Raw genomic sequence first — 24,893 nt, 5'->3', positions numbered from 1 at the left:
CCAGGATTGGCCAAACATTATTACTTTCTAGAAATTCTTCTTTCCGGTAAGTAATTCTTCTTCTCTTTATCTTTAGTGTTCTTCTGTCTGTTTGAAACCAGATATATATATATCAAAAACTGTTTTACCATTTTCATATTAGAAAAATAACAGTACTCTAAGGTGTAGTCCTCTACACAGTTCAAGGAAAAAAAAATGTATTTTTTAAGAGCAAGTGACCTCAAGACCAGTTTCCTTGTCACTGATGTTTCTCCTGTGAATTAACCTGAATCTTAAATTCTTCATTTTAAAATCAAATGTTTATTTGCCATCTTAGTCATCTTTGTTCCCACTTGTAAAACTCCAGCTGTCTCTTCTGTTCTTGTCTTGAGGGACTGGTTTGTATTGCCTTTTGAAAAAGCCAATCTGAAATACATAATTTTGGAATCTGTTGTCAGCAAATCTAAACCATCAAACATGAATTAAAATAAAATGAACATATATGGTGTTTAGGAACAATGGTATTTGCCATTGCTTTGTCATACCACACAATCGAGTGTTACCCATCAATCAAAAAAGCGGGTTTGCTTTTTCTTTTAGTTTTTGGGAGGCTAATACTCTCCTGCAATGAGTAAGAATGTGGGCTTGTGAATTGTAACAGTCCACAGAATGTAGTGATTTTTTAAATGTGAAATGGTAATAAAACTCTCCTGTTAGATTTGGTTAATTTCTACACTTCTCTGGGAAAAAACAAGGATGAAGAAAGTCAGCATGTAGGTAAAGAAGTTAACAATCTCTTAACTGCTTGTCAGAGAAGCTTCATCCTTCATAGTTTTCTTTTTCAATTATGCACAGGATTTTTTTAGCACTTACATTGCAGTTTGAAGTCTTAAACATTTTATTCTGGCATGAAACCATGTTGTAGACTATTAGTCATCATGTGCCAAGTGACATTAAATGTGGAACATCATCCCACAAAAATTATCCATTTGATATCACTAAATTACATAAATCATTTGCAAACCAGAGATGCCATATAAAACAAGGGAAGGGGTTTGTAGTGTTGAATAACAGATGATGTAGAACACTCAGAATATAAAATGAAGGAAAATGGAGAAGGATTTTGAAAAAATACAAGTTACAGGAGGAATTATTTTTCTTTAGAAAGGACAGATCACAATAAAATATTATTTATCCTTTAGCTTGCATTAACAGATCCAAAGACCCACCAACAGTGTGAATTCTTGACTTGAGAGCATCAGAGAAATACTGAAAACTTACCTTCCATAATATAAATGAAAGAAGCAAAAACAAGGTAACACCAACTATTAAGCCTATTCCAATAATGAGTACAGTAACACGGTATTTTGGCTTTTGGTGATGCACTCCTTCTAAATAGACCTGGAAAGCAGAAAGGAAGTTTAGTGCTGATTATTTTCTTTTCCCTAAAAGATACTAAAACAAACTAGGAAAATTAATTACATTCTTAAGTAATTAACTATTAAGTATGTATTAATACATATAGAATTCTGCAAGTTTATCACAAATTCATTAAGAGAATTCTTACATATGTGACTTGCTTGTCCTTGTGTAGTTCAATAACTTTTGCATTTTTTTCTGGTGAGGCTGTTGCTCTTACTTCAAACTTCAGTGCTGATGCATCATCCTGATTTAAAAAAAAAAAAAATAAAATCTGATCTTTTAAAAAATAGCTTCAACACATTAATTCCTACCCAGCAAAAATGGTAACACAGCTGCTCACAGAAACAGAATCTCACAGAAACACACAATGGTGCCTTTTTCTGATCACAAAACAAATTAGTACCAGAAGCTGGAATGAAGCCCAGTTGGATTTTACTTAAGTCCATGTTCATGCTGCTTTTCTTAGAAAAGTACAATTATGAGTTGAAATTAAATCCCAATCCCACATAACCCAGCCAGAACAGGCAAAACAATACATACTATAAAATAGATAATATAAAATACATATTTTTCAGTGGTTTTCATTTTTCATTTATCACCTTGAGATTTAACACTGAAAACACAAAACAGTTTAACACCTGAAAGATTGGGATCTAATCATACTGCTTGCAAAAATATATTAATACCTAGAATTTATATGCAGAGAATACTGCAAATATGCCTTGAAATATTCCCCTCAAGTATGAAAAATTAATGTATTACCATTTCTAAAAGTGAAGGAGTAGCCTCCAGATGCAACTGAATGGTTGCTTCTTTTCCACTTTCCATGTTTCCAAGCTTGCAATGTATTTGTAAGCAAAGGCTGTCATTTTTCATGCAGTACTGTAGAAAGGAGGGAAATATTAAAACTTAAGTTTATCAACATTATCATCTGAGTATTAAAGACACTCAGGAACCAAGTAAAACAAAAAGATTCATGTTTTTCTGAGTAAAACAAAAAGATCCATGTTTGTTCTTGAAAGGTCAGGGTGTAACTCTAGGTTGTCATCAATCACTGGCAATCCACAGGTGCTGAAGGAACAATACAAGGGACCAACCCAATTGTTAAAGAAGACAACAAGAAATTTTTCTTAAAAATTCACATTTTTTTAGACAGGAAAATGACAATTGTCATAATTTGGTTATATGTTGTGGGGGTTTTTTTGGTTTGTTTTTTCAAATTAGTTTTTATCAAGAATGATAAATGGCAATGACTATATGATATCCAGTATAAACAGTATAACTGATCAATCCTTACACTCGTATGCTGGCAGCTAGCACCATTTCACTCAACTTTGGAGAAGACAAAAAGGCAAGCCTGTTCATGAGCATATTCTTTGTCCAAGAGTTCAGTGCCTAAGTTCTGATTTGATATAGTGCAGGATGTCTCTCTATCACTGGTTGGTGTTCCTTGTAACATGCTTACTTAAAGTCCCAAATTAACAGATTTTAAAGTGCCCAGCTTCTTTTTTTTTAAGATAAAAGTATTAAACAAAATTGCACTTTATCAAACACAAGTTGCAGGACACAGAGAGTTCTATGAGAATAAGCCCTCAAAAATGTAACACCAGAATAACAATTCCGGTCTGGACTACACAGTCAAGTATCTGATCTCCAGCAAAGCCCATAAGCAGGTACAGAGGGATGAGCTTGAACAGGGCAGGCATATGAGATAGTCTCCCTGCCTCCCAAATATTTTTAATGAGAACTTCCTGAGTCAAAAATGATTTCTATATATTTTGTAATTCTTAATGACTTTTGGTCCCATTAACTTGTATAGTCTCCCTTGGAATTAACTTATTTTTAGCATTCATAACACTCTTCAGTAAGAAGTTCTACCATGAGTACTGCTTTTGTTGTGGTTTTTTTTGAACCTGGCTCCAATTAGTTACATTTTTGATGTGGAAAAGGCAATAAATATTTGATCTGCATACTTCATGTAATTAAAATTAAGACTGTTTTTCCCACATGCATAATTTTTGATTTGTTACTGAATTTCTCCTGCCATTCTGTTTGCCCACTCATTCAGTTACATAACCCTTCAGCAGTTCTTTGTAGGTGACTGTCATCCACACTGACTTCAGTGACGTGTCATTAATCAACTTTCTCATCTCAGTTCTCACCTCTTTCACTAAAGTCACTGATGATTATGCTGAACGTATCACAGGTCTCACCACAAATCCTTGGAGGACTGTTCTGGTGACCTCATTATATAAGATATACTGGTCTTAAGGCTCGTTCGTACAGTCATTTATTTCCCACTGATGGCAAAAGACAGGCCTTACCATTTTTCTCTTAGCAGGCTTTGAAAAGAAAGTGACAACGTCCTTTATTATGTTTTCATTTTTTTCTGCTGTACTACAGTTTCTGGGATATTTGTTATAGAAGCACTGTCCAGCTGTTGTCTGGAAATAAAAATAACAACATCACTGTTAGAATTTAAACATGAGATAATAATCAGAATACAGATTTCTGAAAGGCAAGAAACTCAAAAGGAATGTAACTTCTACTTTCAGAATTCTAAAACACATGGGGCTGAAGATCGTCCTATTCTTGTTCACTCTGCTTCACCATAGCTAACAAACTTGTGTGCTTCTGTGTACACTGAGTCACACAGAAGAAAGGGATTTGAGGTTTCTGTGCCCATTTGAGTCAACTACGATAGGCATATTTAGACATACTGTAGACAAAAGGAATCTCTTACACTCTATTGTAGCTGATTCTTATGAATATTAATGTTCTACAAAGGAAAGACTGTATATTATATATTCTGCAGAACAATGAATGCTCTGTTTGATATGAAAATTAAGACTGATGGACTGGACTCTTTAAAAAGGTACTCAATGCAGAAATTCTTTGATTTAATACACTATTCTGCTACTTAATAGCAGGAAAGAATTAACAAACACAAATACAGATGCATGCCAAGGATCAAGCTTTGCACAGATGGATTCACTGAATTCAACGGGATTCTAGTAAGGACCTAAGGTATTAGGTATCTTTAAAGGAATCGGATAGAAATTGAACACATACTTAGTACCTAGTTCTGTGATGCTTTGCTTCTCTTTCTCATAGAATTCATATAGCTAATAAAATTATATTAGGTAACCTGTGCTTACCTTGATATCCAATGTGTTGAATAATTTGAAGTCATTGGGTGGAAAAGCATTAGGTATCATTATCTCCAAGTTCGTATTTGGAGCCATGCTTGGTCCTGCATTGATAACCTTGTGGGGAAGAATGTGATACATTTTATTCAAGTAACAGAAAAAAAAAATATATATATCAAGTATAAGTACCTAAAACTTCAGAATGGGGTAGCACCGGCACCATTATGCTGTCATGAAAGTGGATTCTGCTAGCTGTAACATTTTGCTTAATTAATTCTGCAGGCTTACTGAACCCTTCACTTCTCTGAACCCAGTGAGTAAGTAGTGCTAATCTGGGATGACTACCCTGAGGTCATACAAACTGCCTTCCGGGAGAACATGCAGGACAGATTAATGTCTAACTCCTGCTTTTAATGCACTGGAGATAAATCTCATACCTATAGATCCCTTTATAAGGAGCTCCTAGTTTATTTTGCTTACTGTAAGATAATTCCTTTTAAAGTGTTTCTTAATGGAAGAAGTGGCAAGTCAGAACTGCTCTGCCACTTTTCAGTCCTGCTTGTGCTAAGTATTTCTCCTTAGACCATTCAGTGGAAGATTGTCCAGGCAAAAAAAAAATCACTAATACACCACGCCCTTGTAAAGTTTCCTTATTGACTGTGCAGGCTGTCGTTACAAACACTGGAAATCTAAGCATTCACCTTCAAAATAAGGATAATAGAGTTTACAAAGAAAAACACTTACATGGAAAGTGAAGTTGATACTCTCTTTCATACATGTAACTGGTGAATCTTTCTCATTTGTTCCATAAACAAACGAAGCTGGTGATACAAATCTACAATGGTTTAGAAGTTGTTAATTAATAGAATTGCTATATATCATTAGCATAACTTTGTGCTCCATGTAAGAAGACTGGTTCTAAGAAAATACCCGAGTTTGCATTTAAGTAGATCTAGGAACACTGAGTAGAAGTCCTCTGCCTCTGTACTCTTTCCTCATAAAAAGGCAGAGGAATCAGAAAAAGTCGTAAATCCTCACCCAAGACTATGCTCCATGAATGCCCCACAACAAACCCAGACTATGGCCCATGTTAACCAAGGAATCTGAGGATCTGCTGTGCTCTTATTAAATACTTCTTTCTGTTAAAAATATTCCAGTTCTTTAAAAATATATTAGTCTGTTAAGAGACGAGTTCGAAGCACTGTAGATACCACTGGTCTCATCTCACAGTAGCAGAAACAAGATCTTAGAAGTGTTTGGGTCAGACCCCAGGATAGCTGTGCCATCTTATTCCCAGGATTTTTCAGCTACATCACATTCTGCTCAAAAGCTTTGGGAATTTAGAATAACAAGACAACAATTATATGTATGTGCAGGTGTAACAACAGCTGACTTACCCATGAGCATTTAACTCAATCTCATATTTTAGAGGTACAGATAAAGTTAGCGTGTTATCCAGCAACATGTTCCCATCTTCATTTTTACTACAAAAACACAATGAGAGAAAAATTAGTATCAAATGCATCATCGTATGATATACATTATTTCTATAAACAACTATTAAACAGAACTTTTGGCTTATTAAAACAAAAATATTTTATTGGTAACAACATGTCAGCAGTAAAAAAAAAGAACATTTTATACAGGCAGAAACCTGCTCATTATTTAAATAGCTTCTGGGGTCTTCTGTAATTTCCCTTTCTCTACAGATTTACAATGGATATGCCTTCTTGCAGTTGTGCTTTGTTAAGTCTTTCCAGTGTTCCCTATTCTGTTTTTCAAACATCATAGTATTTTTGCATTGAACAATTTTTATTAGACTTTACCAGGTAGCATTAACGATGATGTTAAGGTCAACTTCTGCTCTGGTAAATGAGCTTGCATCCAAAAGGAAACTAAAATCCAGCTGTAAAACAAGTAAAATGTTCTTTATATCAAATGATAGTATGTCTTAACACAGTTGAAATTGACATATTTTGTTAAACTAATTCAGAATTTCCTCCTCTAAAAAAACTCAGAGCTAAGAAAATACTTGCTTTTTGTGTCTTCTGCTCCCTGTCTATTGACCTAACACATTTATTCATACCCTTAGTCAGCTCACTGTCTAGGAAGCCAAGTACTATCAGTTAATGCATAATACAAACAATGTTTTCTCTTAACTAATGATTCCTGAGAATGTCTCAGCAACTAATTTTAAAAGTAGCAGAGAGATTCAGATACCAACATGATGAAAGGCATTAGTTGGGAATGAAAGAGAGATTCTGTAAAACAAGGTGTTTTTCCCTGGAAAATCCTCATAACATCTCTAGGGTCTTTTTAAAGCTAAGAACTTTATACATAGCTTACCTTTGATTTTTGATCTACATATAAATAACCAACGCTGCACTCAAGTTTCACTGCATGAATTTCTTTATCTAATACTTCACAATATATCTGTTTTTCTTCCTAAAATAAAGGGCAAATTATTAATAATTAAAATAAAACTGCTTTTTTCAGACATTTCAAATTACAGGCAGACACTGAAGGTGGGTGGTTTATATTACCCTGAACTAGGTGTTTGTTATTTCACTGATGCAAATGTACAGAATATTATTCATGGATACTCTAACATATCCTTATGCTGATTACTGTATCCTGTTACTCCATCCTCTGTTTGCTAATAGTGAAGCTAAGGTGTAGGCATCAGACCCGAACCCACTCAAGCTTAAACCAAACTCTGAAAGGTGTTGGGGATTCTACAGGTAGAAAGAGAGAACAATTATATTTGTGACTCCTTCATAAAACTACGCATCTGTGGAAAAGAGCAGATTCTATGAGATCTTTGTGATCACTGAAAACATGACCATCAGACAAAAAATAGCAGTAACATCCTGAAATACATTTAAAAACCAATTCTTTTTTAATTTTAGTTGTTACCGCCACATCCTGTTATTGAAATGATTTGTCACCTGTACTGATTAAATAGCACGTGGTTTAGGTAGCTAGAAGTCTGAGAACTTAAAAACTGGAGTTTTGTCAGCTTTTTTGGTATCTAAGGAAACTCAACAATCTCCTAACACAATCTGAAAAATGTCTGGCTGAAAAAGACAAATATCAAAGGATTACTGTTTGACAGATTTTTTTGTTGTTGTTGTTCTTACCAATTCTAAAACTCGGATGAAATAAAGCCCTTTAGGGATTTGAACATGGAGGACAGTTTCATATGCATCATCTCCAACATTGAGCAGAGAAATGTTCAACAATAAAGTCTTCATACTTCCAACAGCAAGATACATTTTCTTATCATGATGCCTATAAAAACAGTTATAAGTGAAAAGTAATTCTATATATAGCTTGTATGCAAAAATTTTCTGCCACTGCTATTTATTTAATTTCATTTGGTTCTGACAAAGCTCAGCTGGAGATCATTAGGGAAGTTGTTACTCAGTCCTATAACTGAAGGTACCACACCAGTTATATGATGGGCTGGTGCTCCTTAATGTCTTCATCAATGACTTGGATATAGGGCTTGAAGGACTGCTAACTAAGTTTGCCAATGACACCAGATTGTGAGGTCTTGTGGACACTCCCGAGGCAGAGAGGCCCTGCAGAGAGATCTAGATAAACTAGAGAGCTGGGCACCAGCTGTATGAATTTTAACAAGGGCAAGCGGTGGATTTTGCACCCAGAACACAGCAGCCCTGGACACACATACAGACTAGGGAATGAGAGGCTGGAGAGCAGCCCTGCAGAGAGGGACCTGGGGGTTCTGGTCAATGGCAAGTTGAACATGAGCCAACAGTGTGTCCTGGCAGCCAAGAGGGCCAACTGTGTCCTGGGGTGCATCAAGCACTGCATTGCGAGCCAGTCGAGGGAGGTGATCGTCCTGCTCTGCTCTGCACTGGTGCAGCCTCACCTTGAGTACTGGGGGCAGTTTTGGGTGCCACGGTATAAAAACAATATAAAGCTACTGGAGAGTGTCCAGAGGAGGCCACTAAACTGGTGAAGGGCTTAGAGAGGAAGCTGTATGAGGAGAGGCTGAAGTCTGGAGAAGAGGAGACTGAGAGGAGATCTCATTGTAGTCTATAACGTCCTCACAAGGGGAAGAGGAGGGGTGGGTCCCGATCTCTTCTCTCTGGTGACCAATGATAGGACCAGGGGAAATAGCAGGAAGATGTGCCAGAGCAAGTTTAGTTCAGATATTAGGAAAAGGTTTTTCACCCAGAGGGTGGTGGAGCACTGGAACAGGCTCCTCAGGGAGGTGGTCATGGCACCAAGCCTGACAACATTCAAGAAGCATTTTGACAACACCCTCAGACACATGGTCTGAATCTTGGGATTGATCTATGCTAGGGCAAGAGTTGGACTCTATGATCCCTTTCAACTCACAACATTCTATGATTCTGTAAGTTATTCATGCGAGAGCAAGAAAACTGTGATCAGACCAGTCGTGCTTCTGGTTTTTAAAAGATAGGTCCTTTCCTTTACAGATGAGAACAGCAATGTGCTACTGGTACAGTATTTTCAGACATTATTTTAAAATTCTCTCTTTGTACACAAAGCATAGGACTGAGTTAATATGAAAAAGGTCACAAAGAGGGCAAGTGAACATGCCTGTCTTATGATCTATGTAATGTTCTATAATCATGTTACAAGTACAGACACCCAATGGGGGGCTAAAAGTAAACTTCAGCTTGACATTAAAGTTTAATTAAGACTTGTAGAAAGGCTGCCTAGAAACAGACATTTATCAGATATTCTGGCTTGAAACCAAAGCATTAGTCACTGAACACCTTTGGGAAAGAAGCTGGCACTTAGAAAAGCAACAGAAGGTAAAAGCACTGCATAAACAGAGAGGTTCCAAGACAAAAGCAAATTAAAGAAAAACACAATGTTAACATTTCAGTACCTTGATGAAGTTTAGGTTCAATTTTAAAGTTGTTTTACTACTTACATGCTTACCATTCAGTTCTCTCATATGCATTAAAGCCCAGCTCATTATCAAGACGCTGTCACAAAGATGCCTCCCAGCTTAACACACAAGTACACAAAAGCACCAGGTGCACAACTGGGACTACAACAAAGCTGAACTAGAGCTTTTCCCTGGTAATCATATTTCATTCTTCATTAAAAAATGCATGATGCAAACTAGCAATGTACCAGGCAGTCCAAAATCTAAGCAATTTAAACAAAACATGATAGTGTATACATGAAGACTCATCACTCAGTAAGTAAAGTGTTACATTAACACCCCTATTTCATTTCATTCTTTTAAGACTAAAAGTGTTTGCTTTGCTGTTCAAGGATAATGAATGCATTCTGTCTAGACAAAATAAATTAACGCTTCACAGCTAACTAGTTTTTAATCGAGATTCTAGGGGCACAATGTAATTTAAGGTGATACTTCACACTTTATCAAGATATTTAGCCTATTTACACTGAAAATCTGCTACTGGTACCTAATGGCAAGCAGTTACATTGTAATCTGTTTTCCTTTCTCAGAGCTTTGAAATACTTACAAAACTGCATTGCTAATGTCACGAATGGAAATGCTGCACAATCTATCTTTCTGAAAAGTTTGTGATCTTTCAAATAAAATAAGCTTCAAGCCTAAGAAAATGAGAGAACTTAAGACTCATGCTACAGGCCACACGTTAAAGCAGGCAGAAAAATACTAATCTTACTCTGAAATCCATGAAGCTGAAAAAACTTGTTCTTAGTGTAGGGATTAAACCTCACATAATACTCAACAATCTGGTGTTTCAATCAGCAGTATAAAACTGAAGATGCAATATTCTTAGGTAAATGAGGAAAAAGAGCCACTTAATTATTTTATAATTGAAATAATAAATAGAAAAATGTCTTAGTACCAAACAGAAGTATCTTCCTTGTACAGTGGAAGTACAGTATCTTCGTAACAGCAGCAGAAATAATGGCTAGCTTGTCAGTAGTTACGATGCCAACATACTGAGTATGCATTGTGCACTCTATTTTAGGCCAGTTATATATGAAGTGTAGAATACAAGTTTACCTTTTGTGAAGAAGATATATTTTATGAGCTGTAAAGTCTTCAATTATATACATTTCTGTTACATTTCCTGGAAGATTTAAGATTTAAAAATAATCTTCAACTAAACACAGCTTTATTCCTCAAGTTTTCTCAGGGAGTCCATAGTCTACTTTTGCAAACTAATGTTCTTTACATACAAGAGATTAAGGAATAATTTAAATAAAAAATTATTTAACCTCTTTTTTTAAAAAGAAATGAAAGCCACATTATACTTACTTTGGAAAAGCAACTTTTCCTGAAACTCTCAAGTCAGCTGAACAGTTTTCTTGGGAGCAAAATCTTGCAAAAACAAACTATAAAAGACAAAAAAAAAAAAAAAAAAAAAAAAGCACTTTAGTGTGTTACCCAAATTATAGTAAGTAAAAGTATTTCCAAAAAAAGAAACTTATCACCTTGTTATGAAGGTTCTGGAATTGGCTAATAGCTCTTGCTCCTAAATCCAGTGCAATCAGGCTATGATTTGCCAGGTTCCAAACACATTCTGCCCACCCAGAACAACAACAGAGAGGCTTTCTAGACTCTGTCTCTCCCAGTTAAATCAGTGCACATATGTTCAGCAGATTTTTTAAAAGTAGCACATAAAAAGTGCAGAGTGTTTTAGAAGATCCAGAACTGAGGCCTCTGCAGTCTCTCTTATGATACAGCACATTAACAGCAAGAGAGCAAGCATTACAGCTCTGCAGTCTCTCTTATGATACAGCACATTACATCAAGAGAGTTTCCTTACACAAACTTTACTTATCATACTGTTAGTAAGGTCTGATGAGACTAGAGACACTATGAGTTGCACGTGTCCGTGCGCTGGTTATCAGTATGCTACAGAACACGTTTATGTCACTACATTCAACAACATTCTCTTTCTCTCTAACTCTGTTGTTTCTAAAGAAACATTTTGCATGAAGATGAAAAGGAAAAGCATGCCATTTAAAAGAAGCTGTTATTTAACTCCGAGCTCTGACAGTCCACTGTATCTGAATTACATGAAGCTTACTGTTTGTGAAAAGGCATAATATTTTATGACCATTTGGTAGTTAAAAATTCAGAGCATCCTGATTTTTGCTTAAGTCAAAGTCTATTAACTCTTAATAAGGTTTTTATTTTTTTTGAAAAAAGTTAATTTCATACTCATTTAAGGATACGGAATACACTTTTTTTTCCCCACAGACTTTGTGTTTGAAAAACTACAATACCTTCATAGAAGTAATATTTCAGCAACCTCATTCAAATGCTTCAATATGAGTATCAACACGATATTGTGTATTTAACACAGAATTAATTTTAAAGAATAATTTTTTACTGGAAAGTGACTCATATCGTATAGTTGAACAAATATTTCAAAGAGTGAATTTCATACCTGTGTGTTCTGAGATATATAATATTTTATATTCTTACAAGTTCTCTGCACATGCCTCATTTAAAAAAAAACCCCAAAACATAATACAAATGGTATACCAGTTCTGCAAAGACTTTTTTTTTTTTTTTAGTGAAACATTAGGCATTTTTTAGCATCCTGGTTTATTAAGATCAAGGCACTAGGTGCTGGTCTGGAAAATGCATTCCTTCACATGCTATGGATGTGTGAAGCTTTTTTTAACTGAAGATTAAAACATGAATATTTAGTTACTGCATTTGAAAAAAAGGAACTTGTACACTAACCTTGCTTTTTATAACATCTTTTTCTTTCCTCCGTTGAAGAACGGGTTGTAGTGGTGAAAATTCTTGAGCATTTCTTTTCTGTAGAATATGATGCCCCAGATGATAACTTGCTTCAACATGTACAGGAGTCAAGATATCCCTTACATCTTTCTATGAAAATTGGAAACCTAATGAGTTAATCATATAAAACAAGACATGTGTGCTTATGTTTTAAAGATTATAAGGCTCCCTAGAACTAACTTTAACAGGAACACTTATTTTTTTACATGTAAAATAATTTCATATGCCATATGGCTCATATACTTTTCCAGACATCTTTGTCACTGAAAGAGGCAATCAGAAATGCAGAAAAACATAATACATTCGATGACAGCATCAGGCATTTCAGAATGGAAGATTCTTTTATTAAAATAAGTCTTATTGAATAGTGAACCTATTTCTGTCAATAATACTGCCTTACACAGCTATGAAATGCTGTACTGCCCAAACAGGAAAATAGGCAAAAGTTGGCTAAAATGAAGAAAGTTCACCAGTGGGATAATACAGACAAAACCCATGGGTATTTCTTCATGAAACAAAAGGGGTTCTCCCACAGTGCCACTAAATCAGGTCATGACTGCATTTTATTTTTCTGCCTCTTTATTTCCTATTCCGTATTAAAATGATTAAATTCCTCAGTAAAGGACCATTTTGTACAGGAAGCCTTGACTGTGTAGCAATGTTGCAGATCAAAGCCCAAACTACCTACTTGTGAAAACTGAACAGCTTGAAGCACTGGGTACTAACAATAGCAAACCTAACTAAATTGTTCCCTAAGTGTAGGGGATAGACAGACACTGATTGTCCCTCCACATGGCCACTACTTTAATTCTTATCTGCAAGCTCACTTTGGCCAAATCACATATTATCTAATTCAGAATAAATTTCCACAAGGTCTTCTCTGCATCTGCTTTATATTATACTAATGAGCTATTAATTAGTCTTTACTCAAAATACATAAAACGTACAAGTCTCTTGCAAGGACTGTACTTGACAGACATTCACACTTACTTAACTTTAGGAGCTTCATGAAAGTATAGAAACCTCAGTGGGTGGAAGGAGATGCTTATAATACTATTAATTAAGAATTAAAAAGCAAATTGAATTATATGGAGGATAAAACACTAATAATAGACTATAGGAAGTGATGCGCCAAGTCATATCCTTCCTCCTACACAAAAACCTGCTGATGCTGGTACAGCAATCTGTACAAGGTCGGCTGTCAGACACATCTCTCTTAGCTTACAAAACTCTTACAAGTAAGTGGCAATGTGCCATTGCTCCTGTAAGTAACATTCACTTAGGTGTGACTACCAGTTGAGATGCATCTGGGCCATTTTCCAATAGATAACATAAGCTTTCCTTTCTACCCTGAAGCTTTATTGTGAAGAATTGGCTTCTAATGGTGTCATAAACAAAAAACAAACAAACAAAAAAAAGTAAAAGGAAGAAGAAAAATAATTGGGAGACTTTTTTCCTGCAGGTTTTTTTGTAGCTGTAGAAAATTAGAGTCTATTTCCCAGCCTCTGTGCAGGATCGACTGCACCAGTCATCCTAATAGATGTCTGTTTCAAAAGGCCACAGAATTCCTACCTTGAGGATTTTAAAGAAAGCCTAGGCAAACTAGTCCACTGTTTCACTGTCCGCGTTCCCCCTTACATCTAAATATTCCCTGTCCCTAGTATTTCTTTAAAGAACTATTTTCCTCCTTAGATAAGGAATTGCAGGAGATAAGTCTATTTTTTCTGAGTTTAATAAAACATGGTTCCTCTGTGTCCACTAGTTTTTATTGTTTGATGGTGGTTTAGGACTTCAAGTTCTTCCCATTGATTCTCCAAAATTTTTGTTGGAACAGGCAAGTTCATAAGATGTCTGATAGACTGAATCACTTTTGTTCCTTCTTATCCAGTGAATGGCCTTAAAAATATTATATCCTTGTCCTGATTGCAGTTGTTTTTACTTTCAAGACATGTTCCTCATTCATCCTTCAGAGGGATACATCAAGCATGAATACAATAGCTCATCTCCCCCAGGGCAACAGTGACTATTGCAGTTAGGATCTTACTGGCTAGATTCTTAATAACTTATTTCCAAGTCAGTACCATTTTCAGTTTCAAAAGATGGTTGCTGTTGGATCAAACTCTACTTCTGGAGAAACCAACATCCAACTTCCTCCTGCTGGTACCATCTCTGTTAGTGCTGTTGGTACAGCCCTCCCTGGCTAGCTCACACCTTGCAGCTCTCCAGCAGCCTCCTGCTGAATGCCCACTTCCCCTGGCAGCACTTCTACCTCTGGCTTCACTTCTGAAGCACTTCTACCAGCAGATTCCTTCTGCAACAAAGTTGACTCTAACACCTTCACAGACAGAGAACTGTAACCATGTTCACTACTAATCTGTTCCAGAATTCAGGCTGATATATCCAGGATACAGACATGCAGGCTTCACTTTTGTGAGCAGAGGACTAGAGAGATAACTTTGACAACACAGTGCACGTTACTCATGTTGTTCAGCTCTAAATTCATTCATTAAACTCTCATGAGTACTCTTCCTATCCCCTTTCCACCTCCTAATTCTATGAGTATTTTCCTTGGTGAGTGCTGCATCCCTTGCAGGAAAAAAACCAAAAAACCACACGACTCCAAGCAAGTGTTCTTCACACCCTGCAAGCCTATGGCTCCTTGCAACAAATTCACAAGACAGACCACACTACAAACCTCGAACTACAGACCCTCTTCTAGCAATCATCTTCATTCCACTTCCTGTGGATCAGCAATGGATTCTTTTCTTAACAGGTGAGTCTACCTCATCTACTCACAGTAAAAAGGAGAGCAAGACCATACACATGTTCTTTGAAATAGTTACAAATGACAAAATGTAATAAACATTTTCTTTGTGTAATAAAATAACAAGTTTAAAGATTTTGCATTAAAGAGCACATAGGAAAGTTCCATCAGAAATGTTCAGCAGAAAAATGTATGTTATACACATACACTTTGCTCCAAACCAGCCTCAATCTATGATCTGTCATCCATTAAAAAGGGTGAAAAAATGTCAAGAATGCTCATGTCCTACTTCATCGCTGAGATTATTATTATTATGCACATTCTCACTGACATAAAAGGTGGCAGACCCACTGACTGCCCCAGAGAAAGCTGAGAAAGCATCATAATTAAAAGATATAAACTGTGGACACTATGAACACAAATATTTTACTTCTTAAATGATGTGATGCAATTGTAAACAAAACAGGTTCTTTTGCAGCAGGTGTGCTTTTAAAAGGAGAAGGGCAGTACTGAGCATTACATTACCCTCATAAATGCTGGATGATCTTTGCAGGCAATATTCTTGCTGTAAATCTTTACATTTCCCGAGATTGTATCAGATGTTCCATTGGAGGAAAAATAAAATCTTGCTTGTGTATCCACTTTTCTGTTCACGTCAACACTCAGATTATAAAGCAGTACTGCAAAATAAAACGCAGGGAAAATAAAAGTTATAAAAACTTTAAGTATTATGATTTTAATGAATTTATGATAGAAATTACATCTTCTGACTGACTCCCTTAAGTATGACCCGTAATATCCATTTTGAAATGCTCCACTTAAAAATTCTGTTTCATGCCTAACTAAAGCTTCTAGACCTCTGAAAATTGACTGCATCACGACTGATCCCCGATACATGCTTTTACATCAGCAACAGTTTTGTCAAGTTTTATTTATAGTTTTCTACCAGAATCTATTTAAAGAAAACCTGCTTCAGTTACTTAGAGGGCTTTTATTAAATTTCAACAAACAGGTAAGTCAACAGACACTGACAAATATTGCTTAACTTCACAGTTTTTTTCTATTTGGGTTAGCATGAATTGCCATGATAACAAATGTATAGATCAGTAGTGCTCTGCAATTAAGTTCACCATGAATATTCCCTCCAATACATGTTGCTTCAAGCAATACCAATTTTTGCCAAAAAGCAAAACATGCATTATATAAAATGTAATACAAAATTATTTTTCAGTAATTTTGATGGGACTCCCTCTGTTTCACGTGATTGCATAACAGTACAATCAAGTGCTTGAGCTGCTCTATGAAGGGAATGTCTTTTTTCTATTGCTAAGTGGGAGACTGCATCCTACAGCAGTCTTGTATGGTTCGGTCCACGTCTGGGAGGGCTGCTTTTAGAAGACATCTGAATATCAGGCTGAATAAACCATTTGATTCTACATTAAAAAAAGACATTCAACCACCATTAATTCCCTACCTAATTGCAAAGCAACAGTTCAGACATTTGCATGTGGGAAGTTAGACAAACTTGCCAGACACTCCTGTTAGGTCCTGTGCAAAACAAAGTATGGTCCCTGGGCAACTATGTACAAGCAAGCCTTCACAGAATGAGTGTGCTCTATTTCTTTGTGAACCCTAACGGCATACTATCTCCTTCAAAAACCTATCAAAGTGACAGAACTCATTATTATGATGCTATGAAATGGACCATCCAAAACAGTATCATTACAATGTTGTTCAAAAGTATGAGTGTGAACCTAACTACACCGCTGTTAGGGAAGTTAATTCAGGCACCAGAATTAGCTGATCTATGACAGCATTGTTTTAGTACTGCTGCAAAACCCATGTGAAAATATTACTAAATGGTTGTGCACAGCCCTAGCTGAACTCTTCAGCGTCACAACCCAGCTAGCTAGCTAAAAATTAGTCTTTGTTTGTCTAAACCATTTGCCATCAAAACTTTAGATTACATTGTTGATGCAATTAGACAACTTGTGGAGTTCTACCTTCACCCTCACAGTATCTCACCTTTTTAACATCACTATCTTTTCTAGGCCATGTAACTCTGGTAGTCCTGCTAGGGATGTGTTCTTATTCGAAATTGAATAAAGTGTAACGGCTCGATGTTATAGGGTAATTATGAGCTAAAAAAGGTACCCATGTTTTTAATTTTTAATTTGATACTGAAATCAGATTATTAGTCCACTAAATACCACTAGCATTATTCTGTAAATAGGTGCATTTAAAATGAATACATATACTGTTTTTTTTCCAAGTAGCTTACCAATATAACCAGGTACCTCTCGTCCTGTATAGGTAAAGCATAACTCCAAATTCATACAGACAGCAGGCTGGCCATTTTCCATGCAGTTTAAATTAGTTCGATTTATTGAATTAGGATGTTTTAAAGAAGCTTCAACAATTATCACTGGTTTCGTTCTAAGAATAGAAAATAGTTATGTTCACAAAACACTTCAGAAATATCTTACAGAATCTCTGCAAAATCTAACAATCTCTGACAGAATCTCTTTTTATATTTTATAATTATAATTTTTTAAGCTATAAGCATTTTTTCAGAATCCAAATAGTTGTATGCACACTATTTGTTGCCTCAAGAAGTTTCAGAATATTTTCTTTTTCTTCAAGGTGTTTACTTAAATGTTTACTTGTAGTGCATTCCAGAGCCTAATGAAGGCCAAGACACAAAGAAGAATATCATGAGGTTAATATACTACTGAGTTTTACAGTTAAATTCTACGGTCTTTAAAAGCACCGAAATGTAGCAAGCTCACCTCAGCACCACAGCAGAATCAGACAGAAATGCACCTACTGCTACATCTGTGGAAAATAAATAAATAAATAAATAAAAAATCAATAACCATAATTTGTCAACAGGAATTACTTCTCAGGTACAAGCATTTTGTAGCATATTTACTTTTTGGTCAGCATTAAAACACCATTTGCCCTTTATTTATTAGAAGGCATATGCTAATGTTCAAAGATGATTCTTCAAATACTTGTCCACTATCCATTAACGCTGTGTGCTAATTTGCTGGACTTGCAGATACTGGTAATGTGATTTCTATTCCACATTTAAGTGGCTGATACTGAAGGGCAATTCAGCTAAATAGGAGCCTTCTTTTTAATCCAAGTATTCAATATTGCTACTCACACACACATAAACAATTCAGTTATATACATAACTGTACACAGTATATATATGAAATTATACATAGATAGATAGAAAAAAATATTTCATTTATTCCAAACTAACTGAAAACTATTCATGCAATAAGGAAAGAAATATTCACAGTCTATATTCTTCTCAAATAAGGTAGCAAAAGTGAATTATCAGATGAGTCTAAGTGATAAAAGGGTCTGAAGATGTGACTCTTAAATCAGTACACAATAGGTGACCTGACAGACTTCCTGTACACTACCTCTTAGCCCAGCACTACAGATTAACCTGGATAACTTTTCTGTTGACACAGCCAGAATGTAGTAACTTTGTGCTTTTACATCCACAGGTGCAGGACAGGCAATACATGACCTGATATAATGCTAATTTACATAATGTCAAAATATTTTGACAATATGTATAAAAAAATTAGTCTATACTTGGAACCAGACAAGTTGTTTTACACCAAATTAGCACTTCTGTGTCATGCCTACAAGAACTCCACAACAATATTAATCCAATGCTGTGAGCCCTGACTCAGGTTAATATATTGTTCACACCGACTGAGAGTCATGGAGCTCAGTGACTCCTGGGAAAATCCAGGCTATGTGAAGATCAGTAAGATTTTTAGGTTAGCACACCTAACTGTCGTCTGTAGTCCAGACAACAAACATGCTTCCAGTACCCAGACTAGTTCATTGTGACATTAACAGATGATATGGCTGCCATAAAAATAAAAATTGTTTTTCTTCCTCTTGTGCACTACGATCTTACTATTAGTCAGATGACTGTGAAAACTGACTGCTTGGCCCCAGCTTTACCTCTTTTATTTTTTTCCTTCCCACACACAAGATGTGACATGTTATCTTAATAACAGATTTGCTTCTGTTGAAAGTAACAAGTAGCATGGTAGGGTTGTTCCCTATGAATCTCTACTCTTTTAGAAATGAAAAATAAACAAAATTGTTTAATTCACCTTGATAACCATTGTTATCTGCATCAATGCCACTTGCTATAGATTGTCCAAACATGCTTAAAGAATTACTGACTTGATGTCCTTGTATTCTCTGAGGATGAAAAAAAAAACAGAAGAGAAAATTATTCTTGGAAAGCTAATCTTTGAGTTACAATTTCCAATGAAAAATTTTAGCACAACCATCCTGTGGCTGAAGGCATTTACATGCTTACCTGTGAAAGTATACCTCTGAAAGTAATATTCCTCAATTATGAGGAATATTATATCCCATAAACCCTTTCTGAGGCCTCCAAAACAATTTATTTTTCTGTTACAGGTTACATTGTGACTGGATATCATAGACTATGTAAAAAATTTCTGAAGTCTTTTACAGTACCTCAGATGGTCTGAGGGTTAATTGAAGGGAAAACTTTCTCAAATTTAAACTTAAGGTTTTTCTGGATTGATTATTTTTCATTGAAAAAGCGCACCTGTGAAAACGATGGCGTTATTCCATCTTCCCTGCCATTGTATATATAAATAACCCCTTTCAGATTATCTTCTTGTGGAGCCCCAATTGCTACATCTGTGGAAAAACAATTTAACAATAATCAGTTGACTAGGAAACATGAACAAGGAAAAGTTAAAGAAATCTAAATCATGATGCACACAATTTATCTGACTGAATTCAGAAGAATTGCTGAAGATGGATATAAAGCAGTCAGAAACAATCCAGACTAGCTCAGTTTGACTGTGTCTTAAGTACCATGTTTCTGGGCCAAATACAGACATTTTGCTCAAGACAAAGTGTGTTCCTACCAATACTGAATTTAACTCTTAAAGAGGTTATCATGGAGAATAGCCAAAATGATCATGGTCTTTTTTTGGTAAAAAAACCCCAACCAACCAACAACAAAAAACCAGATAGACTCGTATGCATGGAATTGTGATGATTTTTCTGCACTCTGCTATTCCCACGTGGATTAAATCCCTGAAACATAAGAAGTACTCTTATTATGCTGACTGAGATGAACCATTTATTTTTATATGAAATGCCCTTAACAACCGATAACAGGCTTGAACAGGCATTTAATAAAGAAATGAAGGTAGCAGGTTTGTACAAAGGGATATGTTTTATGCCTAGACAGTTTAATCCCAGAGGGGTGTGGTGACACATAAACAAATCACCCACCTACCCACCCACTCTCAAGAGCCCTTACCAAAAATCCCCATGGTTCAAATAGCCAGAGACTGTTAACCAGAAAGTGGAGGAGGAGGAGATGAATTACATCATCTTGAAATTCACTAATATAAACTAATAATTGTGAACTTTCCTTCACAAATAAGCAAAACTGAACTATCTGCAAATAGGAAATACTGTATGCTGCACCAAATCACAAGAAAAGCAAAGCTCTGATGATTTGGTTTTACTGAACAATTCTCTGATTGAATCCATATTGATTGAATCCATACTTTGGTGACTAAAACACACAAAATATGTTCTGCCTGTCTACTGGTGAGATGAAAATAGGACAGCCAAGTTGTGCTAATTAAAATTACACATATGTTCTTGAGGAGGTCAGATTCTACACCAACACACACGCCATTACCTTCACAGGGCTGATGCTGATGGTTTAGATCATTGAAGAAGCTGGCTCTGCTGTGCTTTTTTATTACTTACTACAGACAAATGGTTTCTAACAGCGTATTTCTCTTTATATTTTGCTTCCAGCTGTTTTTCTTACAAAATTTATTTTCCTACTGCCACTCTCAATATTGCCTCTGCTTTTTCTTTTCAATGTTTTTGCTCCCTTCAAAAGCTAATCCACTTGTTTGCTCCACCTCCCCCTGCAGTTTTAGGATGCCAGTTTTACATTATACTCTGTCACATATCTACTTTGTTATGCTGCTATTAATTTGATTTTACTTCACTGTTCCCCAGCTCTACAACTGGATACTGTTTTCCTTTGCAGTTTGCAAATGTTTTGGGGCAAAAACTGAAACTTGGGCATTAAATTGTGAAGGTAATGCAAAACAGGAGAAACTAAATTTAACAAGAGTTCAAAGAACAGGTACCAAGTGAGGGGAAAAAAGACTACTTTAAGGAAAAGGAGACCAGACAAGAAGAGAATGACTGTTCTAAGCTTTGCAGGTTACAGAACTGGACCAAGAACACAGACAAAGGGAAGAATGAAAAGAGAACCCTGGATGGTAACGGTAAATAAAAAGGGTAATTCAGAAGCATGAAGAAAGACGTGGACCTGGTAAAGATAGAGCCCAGAAAAAGCTGACAGTTTTTGCACAAAGGTTATTAGTTTCCTGCATACAGTCCAAGTTTTGATGATGGAAAATCTGAAACTGCTTATGAATTTCTGAACAGTAGAAAATACCTGTTGTATTTTTATCCTGTCCCTACACAGCCTATAGTGCCTGCCCTTCTGCTGGAAGGGAGTACACGCTAGTTTTTCAGACAGCAATACTGACCATTCCTATTTGTTTGAAACCATGACAAGATGAATGAAGCCACTGGGTCAGGTCCCCTCTGCCTGTCTTTAGTCTAGCTGGCAGCCTTGCAGTCAGCCATGTTTTTGCAGGCTACTTAAACAGCTAGTGAATGGTCTTGGAAGGAAAGAAGCTGAGAGTGGTAGACCATGGGGCTTTCTGTAGCAAATACATTTTAGGCAGCCTGACTGGAAGCAGAACGGAAGTAGAAGGCCAAGAGAGTAATTCTAGATGTTTTAACACATCTTAAATCCTTTCATCTGTTTTCTAACTAAAATCCCTTTTATCTATAACTTTCACATGGCATTCTCTTTTCAATGTCTATTACTTTTATGCTTATTACAGAAGTTAGATGCAAGTCTGGAGACTGAATCTCTCTGCCCTCTGAGCAGGTTCCATCTGAACAACATCAATGGACATTTCAGCCTGTATCTCATCATATTTAGAGAGGGTGTTTCAGCCTGGGCAGCGGGGAAGGAAGGGATGACATTCTCAGTTTCTGTTTAGGTACCTAACTTTACATGCCTGAAATAGATCCTCCTGTATAGACAACAGGAAGAAAAAGCTCCCTCAGAGCCCATTAACATTTTGAACTCATTACCAGGGCATGCCCATCAAAGTCCTTCCCTGTATTCTCTGTCCTAGCCCCACTGCGAGCCCATGCTAGCCAATGCATGAGTCATCTGAGGGCTTGAGTGGGAAGTAGTCCCACAAAAGTTTTCCCAACTTGCAGGCTGTTTCCAGTATCCCCATATGTTTAGTACTTCCTATTGGTGACACAAAAGTAGATTGTGACTCAATATGTCATTTTATTTATGATATTAAAAAATTGCCAAATTGTTCCCAAACTGTTGCCTCAGATGTCTAAAACAGGATTAGAGATTCCACTTGAGGTGCAGCACCCAAAGTTACAGACTATGTTATCAGCTTATGCTCATGCTTTTTATTAAAGCGACAGAACCTAATCTTTTGGTATTACACATCAATGACCATGAAATAGCTATATTTCAAATTAGTGGCCTAGAAAAGAAAGGTCAAGTCACCATCTGAAAGTCTTCTCAGACTTCCATAATCTTCCTGTTTATCACGACAGTTCACTGCTCAGAAAGAAACCCAAGAGTTTGGGTTTTTTGGGGTTTTCACAGAATCACAGAATGATAGGGGTTGGAAGGGACCTCAGGAGATCATCTAGTCCAATCCCCCTGCTAAAGCAGGTTCCCTACAACAGGCTACACAGGAAAGCATCCAGGTGGGTTTTGAACAACTCCAGAGATGGGAGACTCCAAAACCTCTCCAGGCTTATAATTTTGGGTGTTTTAATATACTTACCTTCAAAACCATCATTATCAATGTCTCCTAGATTCGCTATGGACTCTCCAAACCTGGCTGCATATGAGTCACTCCCGCTAAGCTCTATGTTCAGTTCTACCATCTTTGCTTCCTGAAGGAAAACAGAGTCAATGGCACATTAAAAAAGCATCTTCTGGGTGACCTGGAGTATTACTCAAAAATGTTAAAATTGTTTTGGATGCCAATGTATAATCTCACTGAATTCCTTGGTGCAGAAGCAAGCATTATCAAAGATATTTAACAGTATTTAGTATAAGAACAATAAAGAGTAAGAAAGTTGTTCTTTAAGAAAGATAACAGCAATGTGTTCCCGTAGCGAACACCTGTAAACAGCAGCAAGCTTATATGAGAGCACAGGGGCTTACTGCTCTGCAAAAACTGTGTTTGCTAAAAAGCTAGTAAACAGTAGCTGTTTGTGTCTTAGATGTAGGTATCCTGGAGCAACACGTTAAGAAAATGTTAATTGCAAGCATAAGAGAATAAATATATATTAGTGTGGAGAGGAAGGAAAACAAGATACAAAGATAAATTTATAAAGCCAGACAAATTCAAAAGCACACAAACAATAGCGATTATACTTCCACTTCTGATACTTGAAAAGAATAAAAGGAAGCTAATTCTAATGCATGATCTGTCCAGTACTTTATTCGTCAAACTGAGGACTACCAGTCTCTTTCCTGATTGGTACCACTAACTGCACACAAATTTTTAATTCCTTGTGTGTTTCCGAAGTGCTACATAAGTTGCTCTTCACATGACAGTTCAGCAGTAAGCATGGTAAAGGAGGAGAGCTTACAAAGCAGCTGCAGGGGCCGGCTGTCACCACCTGAAGCTCCTATGAAACAAAGCCAGTCTGTCCTCAGTCCTAACACTAGCGTAAGTAACGATGTGTACAGTTTGTACAGCTAGCCTTTGCAGGTGTGCTACGCAGTCCTGCTGGGACTGTCACTGTGGTTCTGGAGTTGTTTTTTCCTATATCCTGAAATACTGTATGAAAAGAGAGAGAACATATCTTTTTCTTAGCTTGTTACACTAGAATGCTTGTATTACCAGGTGGTTTTAAGAGCAAATACTTACAGAACCTGAATTGATATAGACATAAACTCTTCCTTCTTCTCTGATGGTACTTTGCATTGGAGCACCAACTAGCAAGTCTGAGAGGCCATCTGAATTCAGGTCCACAGCACAAACTGCAGCTCCAAAGTAAGAACCAAGCTGTGTGCAAACAAGAAATCACATTGTTTTTGAATTTCGACAAAGACACACTAGCAGTTCTAAAGTGCAGAAGTGTGAAAGATTTACCTTTTTACCCCGTAGTTCAAACAGAATATTTAGTTGCTTCTCAATGCTAAAAATGTATGCCTAAAATGAAAAGAAAATACAAGTGCTGTTCAGCAAACAGTAATCTGAAATACTTTCCTGTGCTTTCTCTATAGTATGTGCTAAAGAGTCGGGAAAGCAACACTCAGTATCACAAGGTACAACTATTAACTATTTCCTATCTGTACCTTTCTTTAAAACCATAGTTCACAAGGTACAACTATTAACTATTTCCTATCTGTACCTTTCTTTAAAACCATAGTTCACAGCTAGACTCTCTTCCCTCATTCCTTCTTTGACTTTTCTCCCCATGAGAAATCACATATATCTGATACTTGTCTTTAATACATTAATCTAAATTAGAAAAATCATGGCTGGGTAAGTGGGGGTATATTCTTCAAAACAACTGTACAGACAATCTCTTACTTTACCAGTCTGTTCCTGTTGGGGAGCTCCTCCAATTACTTCTGTACTGGCTGATGTCAGAAAATGTCCAGCTCCAACAGAGTATC

The 24,893-nt window shown here is 36.3% G+C and overlaps 1 protein-coding gene across 1 annotated transcript; it reads right to left on the bottom strand.

Moving 5' to 3' along the window:
* Positions 1–24,893, bottom strand: ITGA4 (integrin subunit alpha 4; the record flags this gene model as incomplete). The annotated part of the gene is made up of 22 exons (XM_010164058.1): positions 1–405; positions 1,261–1,380; positions 1,547–1,645; positions 2,164–2,283; positions 3,726–3,845; positions 4,560–4,667; positions 5,295–5,385; positions 5,948–6,034; positions 6,377–6,456; positions 6,897–6,995; positions 7,691–7,841; positions 10,816–10,892; positions 12,256–12,405; positions 15,605–15,759; positions 17,361–17,515; positions 17,869–17,914; positions 19,231–19,321; positions 19,701–19,795; positions 23,041–23,152; positions 24,139–24,276; positions 24,364–24,423; positions 24,808–24,893. Coding segments are annotated over 22 exons (2,333 nt in total), but the record flags the coding sequence as incomplete, so codon positions are not given.

Source organism: Antrostomus carolinensis, unplaced genomic scaffold (genome assembly GCF_000700745.2).
Source record: "Antrostomus carolinensis isolate BGI_N321 unplaced genomic scaffold, ASM70074v2 scaffold11500, whole genome shotgun sequence".
NCBI classification, from domain to species: domain Eukaryota; kingdom Metazoa; phylum Chordata; class Aves; order Caprimulgiformes; family Caprimulgidae; genus Antrostomus; species Antrostomus carolinensis.
This window is presented reverse-complemented; position numbering and strand designations above follow the sequence as displayed.